The 18,479-nt window shown below is 39.2% G+C and overlaps 1 protein-coding gene across 1 annotated transcript; it reads left to right on the top strand.

Moving 5' to 3' along the window:
* The first annotated feature begins 1,741 nt into the window (after window positions 1-1,741).
* Window positions 1,742-16,624, top strand: LOC126382261 (uncharacterized). The gene is made up of 13 exons (XM_050032073.1): window positions 1,742-2,030; window positions 8,319-8,404; window positions 9,124-9,226; window positions 9,729-9,862; window positions 10,191-11,037; window positions 11,128-11,215; window positions 11,465-11,593; window positions 12,975-13,140; window positions 13,443-13,615; window positions 13,902-14,031; window positions 14,452-14,608; window positions 15,603-15,745; window positions 16,508-16,624. Exons 1-13 carry the CDS (start codon window positions 1,742-1,744, stop codon window positions 16,622-16,624), a joined length of 2,562 nt encoding a protein of 853 aa, XP_049888030.1.
* The last annotated feature ends 1,855 nt before the right edge of the window (window positions 16,625-18,479 follow it).

The raw sequence follows: 18,479 nt of genomic DNA, 5'->3' as shown, positions 1-18,479 counted from the left end.
CACATAAACAGATGAGCTCGGTTTTATAACTTAATACAAAAGTAAATAAAAACAAATAATATTTGAGAGAAGGGGCGACTTTATTTAAAAATACACACTTATTTTAAGAAATAATAAATTAATATGGGGAAGAAAGAAATGCCGGTAACACTTTTTCGACGTTGAGGTTTTTCTTATGGTAACTTTTATAGGTTTGCCTCAGGTGACGTTAAGTTTGGCGGTTTGACGGAGTTTAACAGTGCGGGGTACTATGCTCTGTTCGGTACCACGAAAACATCCTTTCGCGGCAGCACACCCTCGCCGCCAAACTGGTGACCCATTGTCGCCAACATTCAATAATGCAGGCCTGAAACGCGCTATCGAAGTTCACACAGCGCGACGCATATATACATCTGTCAACATGACACTAGCGGATCGTCGATCCCTAGTCTTAAAACTACTTGACCGGAAGTATTAATTAAATACACATGCGATAAAACTGCCTCAAATAAATGGTTTCTTATTATAACTACCGGTCGCCCCGCAGTTATTATTAGAGCATGTAATAAAATTATACCATAACAATAAACTAACTATAAAGTTAGCTTTATCAAGATAATAATAGGAATTTATACATATTTCACACAAAGTAGACTAACTTAATTATAATAAGAAAGTTAGTGGGTCATAAACATACTTAGAAAAACGATGTAAGTAATAAAGCTGAACGAATCGCGTGGATATAATCGCCATTTCTGGTTTTTAATCAGACGTAGTTACTGTGAACACTGGGTAGAAAGTGAAGACTGGGGAGTTTTTCAAAACATTTACTTTACAAGTTCACAATTGGTATATACAGGGTGTTACCTAGTGACATCGTAACGAAAACTTTCCATACTTTTGCGACGGAAAATTCCATTTGATATCAACTCAGAATCATGGCCTGAATCATCCCTCAAAGTTTTCGTTACGATGTCACTAACACCTGTATAATTAGAGATAATTATCTATCTTCATCAATTGAAGGTCGATCACTTCGTGTGCTATTAGTACTATAATGTGTAGGCGATAATTTCAGACTGCTATAATTCTTCTATCTTGGCTACCAGCATCATATCTACTGTTATCCAGTTTCCACAGGGTCCGCTTACCTAACCTGTAGATTTGACGTCCGTTTTTTTTACAGAAACCTATCTAGCCACTGTTATAGCCCTTCGTAAAGCATTTTCCGGGAATGTGGGTTTCCTCACGATGTTTTATTTCACCACTGAGCAAGCGATGATAAATATTTATGATCCTAACATGAATTCAAAAATAGGTCCGGATTGGTATTCGAAGTGGCGCCCTCAGTGGGAGTCGAGCGATATTCAAACTGGGTTACCACGGCTCGTTTTCGGTAGTTCATCATGACTACCGGAACTATAAATAAAGCCAATCCTATTAAGTAATTAAAAGTAAGTCTTTTCCGGATGGAGGTGCTGAAGTTCCTGCTCCAATAATTTGAAATCCATACAAAACGTACGAATGGGAACATTCTCTCTACCATGGAATACCACGCGTAACTCATAGAGCGAGATGTCGGAACCATCATAGGTGTTGAGCAGTAGGCATTTAGAAAATAACTCATTACATTTACAAAGTAACAGTCCGTCTAGCGAGATGTAATCTGAGGTGCGTACCGCGGCGCGGGTATTCGTTCGCCTGCCCGCTGCGTGAGCGCACGCACGCCGCTTTGTTTGTAAACAACAAATATAATGCAATCATGAATAAAAAAGTTTTTATATTGTTTGTGCTGTTGACACTGGCTGAATGCGTTCGATTAACTTCGCGCCAAAATATCAAATCTCGCGCCAGAGAACCGAGGACTCGAATTTACCGCCCCCGGGGCGCGGTCGTAGAGGACCTTTTCAACGTGTATGATCCCTCGTTTTTGGCGATAGTGTGGCCCAAGATATCGAACGGAGTGCATTTGTTTGTGGAGTCGACGTGCTGGAGGGACCTCAGCGTGTTCTTCAGGGACCTCTCCGCCGGGCGAGCTTGGACTTACAGTGGTGAGTGAATTTACATTTAACGTCTGTGAGAAGAACCGTTTAGTCAAAAGACTAAACTTTGATCGTAAAATAGCATCAACGGAGGGAAACTAAAAAACGCACTATGTTTTTAGGAAATTTTACAAATTATGTATGACGAGGTGTATCGTAAAAAGTAGATAGATAGATCATAGATAAAATACTTTATTGAGAACAATGGACACAAAATACAGAGATAAGGACAACATAAAAAGTATTTGGTCTTCTTTTTTCTTATTTTGTTCCTAGTCTACTTAATAGTGTATATGTCGCAAAAAAAATTGATTTTGAATCATTTAACTAACAAGACAAGTTTCAATTCTTTCGTGGTATTTTTGTAGCAGAAGGCACGTCAGATAAAAACTACCCGCGATACCGACCCCGCCGGGGAGGTCGACGATTTTCCCCATTCTGCGCTAATCGCTATCGGCCCACAGGGGTCGATTAATTCTTTCCATTAAAATCCTCTCACTACGCCCTGAGCCGAGGTTCGCACCCAACTCACGCCTTGTTTTAAATTTTGTACTTTTAAGGTTTGTAAACAAAAGTTCCTTAAAAAAATCACCACTAATTTAAGAGCCAGACTCTTGTCGGTGTAGCATTCTCCATTCTTGTCTATCAAAGACCAATTCCTTCATCTCCTTATAAGACACGACGTTCGCCTTCTCTTTAATCTGTTCCATGTAAGCCTAAAAAATAAAGAGAAAAGAAACATGTCAATGGATGCGAATTTAGGAGTTGATTGATTATGTAAACCTGAGGATCACGTCACGTGGCGTGTCTCAGGGACTGACTGTCCAGTGGTGGACTAATATGGGCTTATACCGCAGAGAGAAACTGTTGCGTGACTGCCCCGCACTTATATGGCTAACATATATAATTTAATGAATGTTCTTATAAATAAATCATTGACGTTTCACCGGGGTCCAGAGTCAGCATAATTTATTCAACGTAACAGAACCCCGATACCGACCACGCCGGCGTGGTCGACGATTTCCCTCATTAAGGTCGATTAAATCTTTCAAATATTATCCTCTGAGCCGAGATTCGCATCCAACAGCCTGTTGTCTTAAATTTTGTACCGACTGCTATTGTAGGACATAAACATATTTATGTGGCGCGGAGTGGGTGTCTCTATATTAGTACATACACCTCTGCCCTACCCCTTCGGGAATACAGGCGTGATGCTATATGTGTGTACAAAAACGTTTTTAAATACTAACTCATAACTAATTTAAGAGCCACGCTCTTGTCGGTGTAGCATTCTGCATGCTACTTTTTAGGGAAAAATAGGGCAGTGGTTTCCCTCTTGCCTTCCGCCCCGCAGTACTCTGTCTGACGCTGTGGAATGGCGCCCAGAGTAGTCTATTTCAAAGCCGTACCACTCCTGTCCTCCGCCTTTAGTAGTACTGACAGTACTAACTAACAAAAATACTATTTGTAAGTACTTAAATGAATACATAAACATAATTATTGCGCTGATGATGAACTATATCTACGTTATAAACGGAGTTACATTGACCACATCGTAATCATAAGGAAGGCATTACACGCACGGTCAATGCGTATTGGATTGTATCGACATCCTTCGCCTTCCGCACTTTGCTACGAAAGGTATATACTTTTCACTTTCGTATCGTATCGATAATGAGGACTTTCCAAGCTATTTTACTCATAAAATACGTATATAGATAGATTTAACGTGATAATTACCTATTTTCTCATTGATCGGGTATATAATTATGCCTTCTATCGTGTGGGTTGTGAGGCGGAGTACCAACCTCATCAACCCTGGTGTCAGGGTCACTATTGAGCCGCCAAAGGCCCCTGACATGGCTCATGTAACGACTACTTACTTACATCAGTAAGTAGTAACCGGGACCAACGGCTTAACGTGACTTCCGAAGCACGGATCAGCTTGCTTTCTAAACTAGGGACCACAAAGTAATTTTTGTGTTATGTCCCCACCGGGATTCGGACCCGGGACCTCCGGATCGTGAGCCCAACGCTCAACCACTGGACCACAGAGGTCGTTATAATTACACACGGTATAATTAGGTATGCCAAAATATAATGTAATGGCATAAGTATTGTAAATAAAAATAATTGTTAATTGATAATTTGTATCAGATTATATAATATAATCATTAATAATTATGTGGTTGCTGCTTCACTTTATTTTGATCAGAATAATAATGGGTGGAAGATGTAATTTTGCCTGGTGCCTGGGCGTAATAAAAAGGGTCATTCATACTTAAAAACAAAGATAAAAGATGCATATATGTCTGTTATCCATGAAATTAATAGGTTAAACTTAGGAAAATCTGTACAGCGCCATCTATACTGTTTTTGAGGAACGTAGCTTCAAAAGTTCCTCATTTATAGTTTGATAGTTTATCGATTTTTGTAAAAGAAGCGATACCAAAAGAAGTAATTCGATAGTGACTATCTATCGATAGCCTATCAATACTATAGTTTTTTTTAAACTATCAATAGCGGCCTATTGATAGTTTAAAAAAACTAGTATTTGAAGCTGTCACCGTAGCCGAATACAAATTCAAAAATTTTATTCAGTAGGTAACATAGTCATAGTCGTAGTATCGGGAGGTGAAGGTTTTGGCGGGAAGAAGAGAGGAATGGCGATTACTCCACCGACAGCGCAGCTCTTAAATAGAGAGAGAGAGAGAGAACATAGTCATACTTTGAATCGTCAATTTTTACATAACGAACGTCTCATCCGCCTAAAACTACTGCAGCTTCTCACAACCTGTATAGCCGGGGAAAAGAAGCTGCAAGAAAAACCTCGGCACAGGGCCGGCCCTAGACGTTCTTTAAAAAAATATATAAACATAAAATATTGTTATACAATTGAGTAATTTAGCTGCCTAATATCAGTTCTCAGACAGTTAATCCCATGCATTCATATCTTCTAAATAATCACTAACTTTATAATAACCTTTTTGTAAAGTTTCTGTTTATGAAAGCCAAATTCTGAATCGCAATGGGAATCTTATTGTAAAAACGTATACATTGCCCCTTAAAAGATTTAGGAATCGACTGGATCACATCATCATCATCATCATCATTGATAGGCAACACCAGGCAACACTCGAGCACATGCCTTTCCCGCGTCAACTTGAGGGTAGTTATCAAGAAACCTACTTTTTTCGTTCCATGGTTACGACGGTACGCACCATGCTGCTTCAATGAAAGGAAAATTGAATATTGTATTTCTCAATTGATTTCCTCCCCTTTTCTATCTCCTGGTCCTCTCAGTGGTGAGTTAAATAAGAAAAACTTATAAGTAAGTAATCATATTTGTTTGTTGTTGCTATTAGAAAAACATTTGCGTTTCACAACGTAAACTGTAGATTTCATAAATATTGTATGTTAGAAAATATTGACTGTTTATTATCTTAGCTTTTGTACAATACAATACGTCTACTTATGAGCTCATTCGACTACTCTTATGAAGTACTTACCCATCCTGCAAATGATATTATGACATAAATACGTCCCACTGCTGGGCATTCTGCCCCATACATTGCATGCTGCATTGCGGGTTGGAAGAGAAGTATCTTAACCCCAGTGAGTCAGCTTAGAAAAGTTCCTGAAAAAAGGTACTTAAGCACATATTTCGGTGTGGTAGGTTTTAGGATCTCTAGTTAGATGAAGAATAGGGAGATATATAGGTAAGTAGTTTTGTTTCGTTGTTTCGAAGTCGGATTTTACGATTTATAAAAGACTAGCGCTGGCGCTGGCTCCGTACTAGAGATTTTTGATGCGCAAAAATTGGATAAAGTCGACAAAAGTTGTCATTTTCTTAGGTAAGGGGAGCATTAAAATTGACAATACTTAATGTTTTTTTTTTTGCAACAGTTTAAGGGTTCGTTAATAAAAAGCTTAAGTATCTGCAACTCATTGTTATTCTCACGGAATAGAAGAAAGAGGTGAAGGAAGTCCCACATTTTTTGTGACGGGCTAGTTTCCAACTAGTCAAATCAGTTACTTATTACTAAACGTCAAAAGACGAAACTACTATGGCATTTGTATGAAAAAGCACTGTGACGTAATAAAATGTCGGACTTATTATTACATTGATTAAAATTCATAAATAAGTTAAATTATGAAAAAGAAAATGTTATTCGTTACTTTTAGATCTGTTTTTATTTAGTAAACAGAATTTAACAATTTGTCTGGAACAAGTCTGGAACCTAGTATCTACACGACCCATTTATTTTCTTCGCTAACTTTTTATTTTCAATTTTACACTTTTGACTTAAAATCAACCGATTGACTGCCATTCGCCTGTCATTCTGCGTTTATTTTCAATTTTACACCTTCGACTTAACATCAACCGATTGACCGCCATTCACCTGTCATTCCGTAATCCTCTTTTTTCTATTCCGTAGTAATATGGTAATCCTATCAAAATAGGATGGCGCGTCTTGGTGGAGTATTGACGTGCGTTCGTCAGTTGCGCAACTTTCCACGTCCACCACCGGGGGTTCAGTGCCCCGCAGGTAGTTACACGCATGCGTGACAGACGCACGTCGAGTGAATTCTTTTACTCTTAAACATGATTGAGATAAATGAATTAAATCATGATAACATGCTATGCACGTACCTACTTATTATGTTTTGATGCGATTCGTTACGGATAGTTGGCTCGAAATGGGGTGTAATATTTGATTACAAAAAATGGTTTTGTATTTAATTAGTTAACTACTCATCATCTGCCTAGCGTCATCCCGTTTTTCACAGGGTCCGCTTACCTAACTTGAAGTCTGGCCTTCCAACCCGCGAAGGGAAAATCAGCCCAATACAGGTTAAGTCACATACCTCCAAAATGCATTTCTCGGGAATATGGTTTCCTCACGATGTTTTCCTTCACCTCTGAGCACGTGGTAATCATTTATGATACAAACATGATTTCGAAAACAAATTTGTTTACGCTTGTGCTGGATTCGAACCCGCGACCTCAAAGTGAGAGGCAAGCGTTCTACCAACTAGGCTACCACGGCTCAATTAATTAGTTGACTACTAAATCGTTTATTTGAATTGATTTAGTTGTTTTGTGAGTTTTTTATTGTTATTATACTTAGGGCGACATGTTGAATGCTAGATAATAATTATATGATCTATTTGCGCCCGTTTGCTTCCACCCAGCACCGAGAAAGTCTCCGATCAAGAGTTAGGCACGTACCTACTTATGATTATGAGTAATTATGATGATAGCATTTCATCAAGTAATTACATACTTTTTCACATTCAACGTATTCATTATCCAATAAAAACCGCGTTAAAATATACAAAATGCGCGTATGCTAATGATCTAATTACAGTAACTATCTTACGCATCGCATCGATCACTGCGCAAACTCAATATCCTCTTCCGTAAAACAACATCAATTATGTTATGATGAATAGATCGTAAGTTGCCATTATCGATTAGCCACGACGATAGATCATAACAGGTGTTATGTAGACAAATGTACTGTAATCAGTCAAACTGTTTTCACTGACCATCCGCCAGGGCCGCAGGGGCGTGTTAGGAGTGAACATTTCATCATCATCAGCCCATTAACGTTCCCACTGCTGGGGCACGGGCCTTCCCTATCGATGGATAGTGAGATCGGGCCTTAAACTATCACGCGGGCCCAGTGCGGATTGATGGTTATTAATGACTGCTAATGCAGCCGGGACCAACGGCTTAACGTGCCTTCTTCCGAAGCACGGAGGAGCTCGATATGAAAACTTTTTTTTTGTGGTCACCTATCCTATGACCGGCCTTTGCGAAAGTTGCTTAACTTCAACAATCGCAGACCGAGTACGTTTACCGCTGCGCCACCAAGCTCCCCAGAGCGAACACTTACACACATAGATATACTCACGCCCCTAATTCCTAACGAGGTGGGCAGAGCCTCAAGTAATGAAAGACAATTTGCAGCCACTGTTGATAGGAAGTCCTGAGATGGATATGAGAGCGGAGGCCTATACCCTGCAGTGGGGGGATACAGGCTGAGGATACCTCTTTAAAAGAGACCTCTAAAAGAGACCTCTTTTAGAGATAACTTTATGCATCTTTTGTTCTTGTTTTGATTTTTTTTATTGATGAATGTGGCGGAAGCAACAGCTTCGATCCTGAAATTCCACAGTCTCTGCTTACCCCGGCAGGAAATAGGCGAGAGTTTATGTATGTAAGTATGTTAATTTGACTAATGTGTGTACAATAAAGTGTTATGTGTAAGTAGTTTGTGAATGTTTCAGCCGTGGATGCCTCGGGTCGGTACCAGTCAGGGCTGTTCAGAGGAAACACGTTGTGGCTCGGTTCCAGGGATGAATGCCTTCATCTGGTGAGTGGTTTCATCATTATTGTTTTTTTTAGTCCGTGATAGCTCTGTTCGGAGAACGCGTGACTACAATCCCAGCTAGAGCTCTAAACCACTGAATTCTAGTGTATGAGTTTGAATTCGTGTTTGGATTTGTGCCCGGGCAATAGGTTCGCTCCATTACATGGAACCTAAATTAAATATTACCGAGAAGCGGGTGTATGTTTATTAGTGATGTGCCGGACCGTTAAAAATGTATATCCGCGGATACGGATCTGAATACGGATATTTAGTGTAAAGATCCGCGGATACGGATCTTTATTTTCCTAATCGATATTTTAGTTTTAGTTATTTCATTGTCATAAAAAAATGTTATAATTGCTTATTGACCTCGTTAACATTATAAAAAAATATTAAAGTTTTAGTTATTTCATTGTTATAAAAGTGATATTTTATCTTGCTTTCATTATAAAAATCTATCTATCTAAATGTTTGCAATATAAAGATGCCAAATATTCTCTGAATGGAATTTTATAGTTTTTTATTTAATAATTCTACTTAATCACCTGAAAAGGATCCGTAAAAGATCCGCGTGAAAAGTAACGGATACGGATACGGATTTTTCTTTTATCTCGGATATCCGCGGATACGGATACGGATATTCGGAACATCACTAATGTTTATACACATCTGCGGGATGTTTGCTTATGCTGTTTTGTTAATAATGTTTTTTTCCATTGCAGGACAATAGGTTTACGTCAGGAGAAGGTAATGAAAGTTACAATGAGTTCCATAACAGCGACTATCTCAACGCAGTGTTGAAAAAAGAAAAGTATTTTGATGGCGGTAAGTTCTCTATTTCATTTCTATATGAGAAACCTACCAAACACCACCTACCCTCAACGGAGCAGCATGGTGGAGTAGCCTCCATCCCTCTAGTCACTTTCATGGTCTGCCCAGCAGTACGGCCTACTTTGAACTGGCGTGCGTGTATGAAACGATTGATGAATGTGGAGGAAGCAAGACAATTTGACAGGATCGAAGCAAATGGAATTTCATAGTGTACGTTTACCCCAGTGGGAAATGATGATGATGGGAGAAGCGTGAGTTTTTGTATGTATGTTTGGTATGTGTGAGGGAATTATACTACATATATTAAAAAAATATACTTACATTGATTTAAAAGATGTGTTGCTGTTGCAGTTTCTTGTCACTTCTTCTCCTCAGCCATAGCACCTTGCGAAATGACGTAGATTCAAAAATGTTAGATTGACCTTCAATAAGTGATTCTGATTTCTAGACGTATCTCGGCCATTTTTGTAATATATATTTACAATATTTGTTCCAGAAACATGGCGTTCTCTGGTGCAAAAAGACGAGCTATGGCGCCGTTTGGTGTTGGCAGACAACTCGCCTCCATACCGGCTGGCGTATACCGCCGTGCAGCTCTCCCTCAATCTCACCAGGATCACCATGGCTGAAGTTCGTAATTTAGGGCAATGACCGACCTTATCAACCGTGGTGTCAGGATATTGAGCCACCAAAGATCCCTGATGTGACTCATGTTACTACTGCATACTAACTATATGTATACCGTTTAAATAACGCCGGCCCCAATACGTTACCCTGTGAAACATTTCATACAATTTCTAGTTAGTTAGGCAAACATTTTACATTAAGATAGTACATTTGTATTAGCTTCTATTTCATAGAACAGTTACACATTATTGAACATTGTCACATTATTGATGCGATTTATGCTGTGATAGGAAATCGAACGCTTTGTTTAAGACTATTGTTTTATTTTCAGGCGTACTCCATAACATTAGGTGTATGTCTACCTCAAAGCTGCTCACCAGAGGACATCGCCTCCGTCATCAACTTCTCCATAATGATAAATGATAACTTGAAATCCAACAAAACTATGCCTCGTATAGTTAGGATAACTTCCTTGAGACAAATCGAAGAATACTACAGTATTAATAAAGATATAGGAGCTATTTTGTTAATATGCGTCACCGCATTACTGTTTGCTATAGCTGTCACAGCCACTGCAGTGGATTTGAAACTAGTGAAATGTAGTGCTCGTAATCATAAATCAATGAGTTTCGATTTAGAAAAATTCAATAATAGAAACTTGGATTCTGAGCATGGTAACCTAAACGATGAAAAAAAGAAACATAATTGCGATATTATAGCAAAAAAAGACACAAATGTGGTTGATATGGAAACGTTGACAATAAATAATATAAATAATTCGAGTAATATAAATTTAGTGACTGTGAAGAAGGTGACCAAACCGAACGTTATGCCTCCGTCGATTACGCTTGACGTAGTGTCCATGGAGAGAGTTACAGGCAGTTGCAAGCGATGTGGCAAATACAAGAAGCAATGCAACTCTAACAACCCGAGGCTGTCGGACAATCTGCCCGCATGCCCTCGCGTCAAATCGTTCGCGAGCCTCACCACAGAACCGAAGAGGAAAGACAAGTTCTTCAAAAGTTTATTGTTATGTTTCTCTTTGAGCTACAGTTGGAGAAGAATCTTCAATGTGAACATGGCAAACAAAGATTTGTCCATTATACACGTTTTGAAGATAGTAGCAACATTTTGGATTATATTTATGCACGTTGCTATGATTGCTAATTACGTTTCTGGTAAGTTTACTTAATCGTTGTCGAAACTAGGTCTTCGAATCATTCCACAAAATATCGTCAGTATTTAGACGCAAATGCTTTCCATTTCAGAAAATGGCGGAGATATCAACGACCACAACAATTTGTATTATATCATTGCAACAGGTACCTTAGCTTTCGACACATTATTTTTCGTCAGGTAATTTTATTTTATTTATCTTTTACAATTTTAGGACATCGGGTAAAAAATATAATTTACCACCCTAGGTTATAATTGTATTAAAAATAAATCGGTCTTATGTGTTCTGGTCGTGTTTATTATTAGTATCAATCAAAGTATTAATGTAACATTATTTTAGTTCATAGTTTATTTGACTTCCAAATTCATGAATTCTTCTACGTCTTTGTTGTCACCAATTGTGTCAATTTGTGTCGCTTTTTGTTTCAGTGGTCTTTTCAGCTCTCATCACTTCTTCTTCCTGAAAAGTCAGTACACGGTGGAGGAGTTAGTCAGCTTCGGAGGCAGCTGCGGGCAGGTACTGCAGTTTATCTGCTTCGTTACCAACAGAGCCATCAGGTAATTAGCTGTTGTATTATGTGGTCATTTGTTTTCTAAACAGAATCGCTGAAGCTTCTAGTAAGCTAATCATCGTTATTATTCTACGTGTTCACTTGTTGAATGTTTAGTTTTGTTACTATATTTATTTTCCATGATGTTTACGTATTTACGTTCACACAAGTTGCGATAATATTAAAGCCCTTTGCAGACTGATGACTTGTCTTTCTATTATAAATTAACAAACCAAATTGCTTAGTTTTATTTATTCTATTCTTTCTTTTCATTTCTCTAATTTTATACACGAAAATTCTCTTAAGTATTGATATATTTTCTTTTTTGACACGTATCGGGTTGAATTGATGTAACAGGAATCAAGTCCTGAGTACCTATTGATGTACCCTCACATTCGTATATTGAGTTGTTATTAGACCTGCATCATATTCCCGCTATCACTATGAGGGCCTTTCCAATTGGCGTTCCCCAAAAACACGATAGATGGCATTATTAAGTTTTTTCTTCGTCTAAACTTCTAATTTCATGGATTTATAACAGACATATGCATCTTCTATCTTTGTTTTTGGGTATATTAAGGATGACCCTTTTAATTACACCAAGGTACAATTCAAACTTCTAAAATCACCTTAATTAACTCATTCTAAAATCAGCCATTATTGCCAGACGTGAAGTTGACAATGTTTAAATTCTTCTAGGGTTTCCAAAGAGGTCCGTGTTGTTTAAGGCTACGTTCACACGGAGTCATTTTTCACGTATATCGTATACGAGATTTTATCGAATATCGTAGTGACAGCCAAATTTGTATAGCAATTTTTAAAATCGTTCACACGGCGTCTATACGAGAAAATCGCGTATTCGAGACATATTTTTTACCGTATACCGTAGGGTCTTACCACCGGGAATGCGAGATTATCGAAACGATTTTAACGAATGCGATACTCATTGGCGCTTGCGTTTACGTTGAGAAGTTCACACGGACAAACTGGTTTCTCGTACACGAGACGCACGCGGGGGCAGGCAGCCGCCAGTCGTGTTCGGAACGTCGTTTGCTAAGGTCGTTTGTTATGATGGAGGACGGATTGCCGATTACGATCGAGTCATTTATCACGCATATAGAGGATCGACCCATAATATGGGATAAATCATTATTAATCATTGTCACGTGTACGGGATGACCGTATACGAGAAAAAACCGTGGGCCTCGCACCGTGTGAACAGCCGTCCCGTATACGGTACTCCCGTAAGCGAGAAAATATCGAATCGAATAGTCGCCGTGTGAACGTAGCCTGAGGGTTTCAATGTCGTAATTTATGAATTTGTGATTGTTTATTTGTTTTTAATAAATAAATGAAAAATGTTATTCTGTTTCTTCCTTTCCAACCAGGTTGCTCCCGTCATATGTGTACGTGATATTCCTGTCGGGGGTGGCGGCACGCGTCACACGGCGCACCTCCCCGCTGTCGCTACCGGAGGCCGAGCATGCGACGTGTGACAACTACTGGTGGAGGAACGTGCTATATATCTCCACGCTGTTCCTTCACGAGGATCAGGTTGGTCTATTTATACCTAATACCAAGCATTGTATGTATGTACTATGTGATTTTCTTCAAGTAAATCTCGATTTCTTTCAAATAATTTCATACTGTGTAAATATTTTGACCTACTTAAGTATTTATTTTTACCTAGATTAAAACTAGCTTGTCTATCGCGAGGTTTTGTTACAAAAAAATCACATTCGAATGTGATTTTTGTAAAAGGCGATTACATGGTTTTCACTAAAGGCGACGGTCTAGTCGGTACTACAGGTGTGAAGTTTGGTTTATACCCAATTTGCTAAAATTTTCCACTCCAGTGCATGCAGATGTCCTGGTACATGTCAGTGGAGACTCAACTCCACGTCTTCGGAGCTTTAGCCTGCGCACTGTCGTCCACGGGCCGTAGGCTGGTTCTCGCCATCGCAGTCGCAGCTATCATCGTGTCCACCGCGGCTGACGTCAGCGCCGCCTACACTGAGTTTGACCACCAGTGGGTACCAACCCTTTCCTGTTTCTACTAGTAAATTCTGATTACTAAATAAAGACAGATGTAAAACAAACGAAAAACATTTTCTTTTTTCTATTTTTAAGTAAGTTATTTATGAATTGTCATAGTGTGCTTTTTCATACAAATTCCGTAGTAATTTCGTGTTTTGACGTTTAGTAAAACTGATTTGACTAGTTGGAAACAAGCCTAATTGTTCGTGTGTTTCAGGCAGTACTCGCACATACTCCTAAAGACAATCCACCAGATAAAGTACCAAGATTTCCCGCAGGTTCTCGAGCGTGTACGCATTGTACGCGGTGTGGATCGAGCGTCCGCTGGCGCGCGTGGCGCCATACTTCGTGGGCATGTTCGTCGGGTGGCTGGTGATACGGCTGGAGGGCAGGATGCACCTCTCTAAGGTGAGAAGGAGGTAGCTGATACTAACATGGAGTGTGCTTCATTTACCGCCCCCCCCCCCCCATGGTCTAATTCTGCTTATTTTTCTGCTGTAATCCGTTAAGGAGCGCTCGCTGATTGTCCGTCTATCTCGCACATACGGAGTAAGGCGGCACTTAAGAAGAACACGATTTTAATGGCCTATGAAATATGATCACATCATGAAATGATCAATTCTAAGATCTGACCACGACATGGATAAGTAAATCGTTCTATCTGTGAGTGCGGTACTAGATATATATGCATTGATGTAGTTATAAGAATTTCCCGCACTTCACGTCGATCTTGAATCCTCCTTCTTTAGCTTTTTTCTGACCATGACGGCCAGTTGTATCACAACCGGAACGGAATTCAATCATGTTCCTATTAACCTTATAACCCAGCTTCGAGTATCTGTCCTGTGGCTGGTGACGCTGCTGGCTCTCGTGTCGTCGCTGTGCACGGCGTGGGTGTTCCGCGAGTGGGTGTCGTCGTGGCTGCACGTGTTGTGGCCGCTGGCTCTGCTCTGGCCCGCCATAGTCTCCGCTACCACAGCCGCAGGTTGGACAAAATCACCGAACTTGTATTACAATATTTTTATATATTTTTCACGAAAGTCACGGCTCTGTGGCGAGGTTAAATTTGCAGTTGCTTTTCCTCAGCTATACAGGTTGAGGAGATGCAGTAGATGCGAATGACGTTCGACAAAAAATATATTTTACTTATTAAGTCTGACCAACGTGTGACTTTACACTGGTGTTAATCCCCGACTCCAATATGTAGCAAGTTCATTCACCCTAAGGTTGCCTGGAAGACATTGCTATTTAGCAATAAGCCCGCCGATTGTACTTCTCTTGTCACATTTGTAATTGTTTTTATTATATGTGCAATAAAGCGTTTTTGTATTGTATTGTAATCCTGTAGACACCTGTCACTTCTTATTCCACGAAAAGGAAAGGTACGGGTAATCGACAAGACGATGACTAGTTTTCTCCGCCGTCCAATAGCAAACAAGAATCGATAATAGGTCGATTTTTGTTTGAATAAAAAGTCGTGATTGACGAATATTGGTGGAGAGATGTAATACCTCTCTTAAGTACAACAAAAGTCTGCTATTAGGACGGCGGAGAAAACTACTCATCGTCTTGTCGATTACCCATCCCTTTCCTTTTTGTGGGATAAGATAATGACAGCTATAACAGGTGACAGGTGTTTACAGGATTAACACCAGTGTAGAGTCATACTTTGGTTACACTAAATGTACGATTTCTTGCTATGACCGCACATACTACTAATTTGATAGTTCTTGATAAATGATAAATCGATATTGATTTGAAGACCTTATTTATTCCATTTTAAACTTGATACATGAGTGCACGATTCGATGGTAACACGTGAACTAATTGATATTTCTGACACCTTAAACATGTGCGGTGTAATTGGACCGTACACTAAATAAGTAAAATTCCAGCCTATAACCTTTTAAATAAACAAATATATTTTTTGTCGAAAGTCATCCGATGACGCCAAGATATAAATTACGTTGTTTCCGCAGAGCTGACGCGCGGCATTCTGTCGAGCCCGTGCGTGGCGGCGCTGTCGCGGCTCAGCTACAGCATGCTGCTGCTGCACGGGCCGGTGGCGCGACTCCTCATGCTGTGTGCTCAGGTCGCGCTCTGCTCGCATACTGTTTGTATTGTGAGTACTCTTTATAGACGAGATTTAGGGTAGTCATCACCTCACAGCACTTACAAAAAAATAATCAAATATACTTTATTGCACAGAACTAAATTACAACAATCAGACATAACACATGAATACAGTACAATTTGGGCGGCCTTATTGCAATTTCTTCCAGGCAACCACCAAAAGGAAACATTTACAAACAACCTGGATGCACTTTCCTATGCGTCTATCCTTTTCTGTTACTCAGAACGGTCATTTGTTAAAGCGAGAGAGCGACTACGCGCGGCAGAATCGTCGAGGAGATAGCGTGCGTGAAAAGGATAGATGCATAGCAAAGTGCGAGGTGATGACAGGTGCTGACGCAAATCATATCACCCAAAGGCTGCCTGGAAGAAATTGCTACCTTAGCAATAAGGCCGCCTGTTGTACGTTTGTTTTATTGTACTCCTGTGTAATGTTTATTTTGTGCAATAAAGAATTGTGTAAATTGTAAGGCATTTGGTTTGCTCTACAACTGGGCATCCTCAGGCCTGTTGTCGTAAATTTTGTACCGGGCGAGAGACTTCAGCGCTCCCCATTTGTCCGGCCTAGTAGTTCTAAAAGGTTTGCTCCATTGACCTAGTCTTGTTTGCGCAGTTATTGATGACGACACTAGGACAGTATTTCCACACAAATTCAATACAATTATCGTTTTGACGTTTCGTAAAAAGTGTCTCATTTGACTAGGGATTAGGGTGAAAGATAGCTTATTCACATTTGTTATTTGCCCCACAGTGGTGGTACTTCGCGGGTACAACACTGGTGACTATGTGTGGTGCGCTGCTGCTCTCCCTGTTAGTGGAGACGCCGTGCTGCAGCCTGCTCAGACGACTTTCCGACTACGCCAGTTGATCGATGTGTTATATTTTAAATATTAAGTAAATAGTGTAAATATTGATTTGCCTTTTATTCATCATCATCTTATCTTTTATTTATTTAATAATTTATTATTTATAACGGCGTGGTTCAGTCGTTCGAGCGTCGGGCTCACGATCCGGAGGTCCCGGGTTCAAATCCCGGTGGGGACACATCACGAAAATCACTAAGTCATCCCTAGTTTAGCTGATCACCTGATAGTCCGAAAAAAAGATGATCCGTGCTTCGGAAGGCAAGTTTAGCCGTTGGTCCCGGTTACTACTTACTGATGTATTACATGAGCCAGGTAAGGGGCCTTTGGCGGCTCAATAGTGACCCTGACACGAGGGTTGATAGGGCTGCACCTACCAACCCACACGATAGAAAAATTATATTTTTTGTACACACGATAACAGAAAAAAAGGTATAACTTATTTTTAATAGAAATTTCTTCCAGTAGGCCTGTGAGAGTGAAAGATTATCGAGGAGAGGACAAATAGCTTGTACAAGCATACATATTTATACATTCACAAGTAAAAAAGAATATACACTAATTACATTATATTATTATCTTTGAATTTTTACATATTTCCTCGCCTTACGGTTGTCTGGAAGAAATCGCTTTAAGCGAAAAGACCGCCATTTGCCACGTACTTAGTTAAATCTCTCTTGTAACAATTTTCTTATTTTGGTACAATAAAGTATATTTGTACAACTAATTAATCCCTAACCCTGAGTGTGCGTCAAGCTAGCGGCCTCAAAAAAAAAATGGGCACGAAAAAATAATTTGACCATACCAAAAAATAGTACTCTTATTGAAAAAAATAGTACCTGTTGTAAAAAAATTAGTACCATCACGGTTCTGGATTTATAGCCATGTTTTATTGCACTTGCTAGCTTGACGGTGAGCGAAATTTGGCGAGAGTTAACGACAAGGTCTTTCGCTTTGATTTAAACGCCAAAAAATAGTATCGAAATAGTACTCACCCCCTGCAAAATACCGAAAGTAGTACTTCAACGGTTCCAAAGTTATAAAGGCAGTTCTTTGATCCCGCTAGCTTGACGTTTTGAAAATACCTATTATCTGGGGAACACTTGCATACTTCAGTATGTAACTAATGTCAATAAACTCGTATGAAATAGTACTCCCTACCATCATAATTTTGATCCGATTCTCTTTGTAGAAATGTTAAAAAATCATCATAACCTATGCCATACATTTGTTGTTGATACAGTCACGTAGACAATTACATAACCTCACAATTTATTCGTAAGTATTGCCATTTTGGAGGTCTACCCTACCATTTCTTTGCACTTCAGTGCTGCTATTACAAAAAAATCCTATTGCATACACCCATATGCACTAATTTTAATAGAAAATGGCTGCATGGGTCTAGTTCTTATCGAAAACAATCTGTGATTTTAATACATCATAATACATTTTTAATCTGCTGTTTTATTTTATAATTTATACCTTCATGTTGAATTTGTTACGGATCGAAGTGTTTGTTAATAAACAATTTGCAGTATTTGTAGAATAACTCAAAGAGTTTCAACAATGATATTACTTTCATCTAACAACCCTGGCACTTCACCAATTTTTACCCAAAAATGGGGAAAAATACTGAAATCTGACAACATTCTTGACCATGTGTAATAATTTTGTTCGCGACTGTACTTGTCTTGATAAATGTATGACATAGGTTATAATGACTTTTTGACATATTTCTACAAAGAGAATCAGGTCCAAATTATGATGGTAGGGAGTACTATTTCATACGAGTTTATTGACATTAGTTACAAACTGAAGTATGCAAGCATTCCCCAGATAATAGGTATTTTCAAAACGTCA

The sequence above is a fragment of the Pectinophora gossypiella genome, chromosome 3 (genome assembly GCF_024362695.1).
Source record: "Pectinophora gossypiella chromosome 3, ilPecGoss1.1, whole genome shotgun sequence".
Taxonomy (NCBI): Eukaryota; Metazoa; Arthropoda; class Insecta; order Lepidoptera; family Gelechiidae; genus Pectinophora; species Pectinophora gossypiella.
The sequence above is the reverse complement of the archived record's forward strand: the minus strand, read 5'-3'. Positions and strand labels throughout refer to the sequence as shown.

Excerpts from the sequence above, each read along its gene's own strand:
- LOC126382261 (XM_050032073.1), top strand. The coding sequence starts at position 1,742 with ATGAATAAAAAAGTTTTTATATTGTTTGTGCTGTTGACACTGGCTGAA. Across the intron at positions 9,863-10,190 it reads CCAGGATCACCATGGCTGAA|GCGTACTCCATAACATTAGG; the intron begins GTTCGTAATTTA and ends TTTTATTTTCAG. Across the intron at positions 11,216-11,464 it reads GACACATTATTTTTCGTCAG|TGGTCTTTTCAGCTCTCATC; the intron begins GTAATTTTATTT and ends TTTTTGTTTCAG.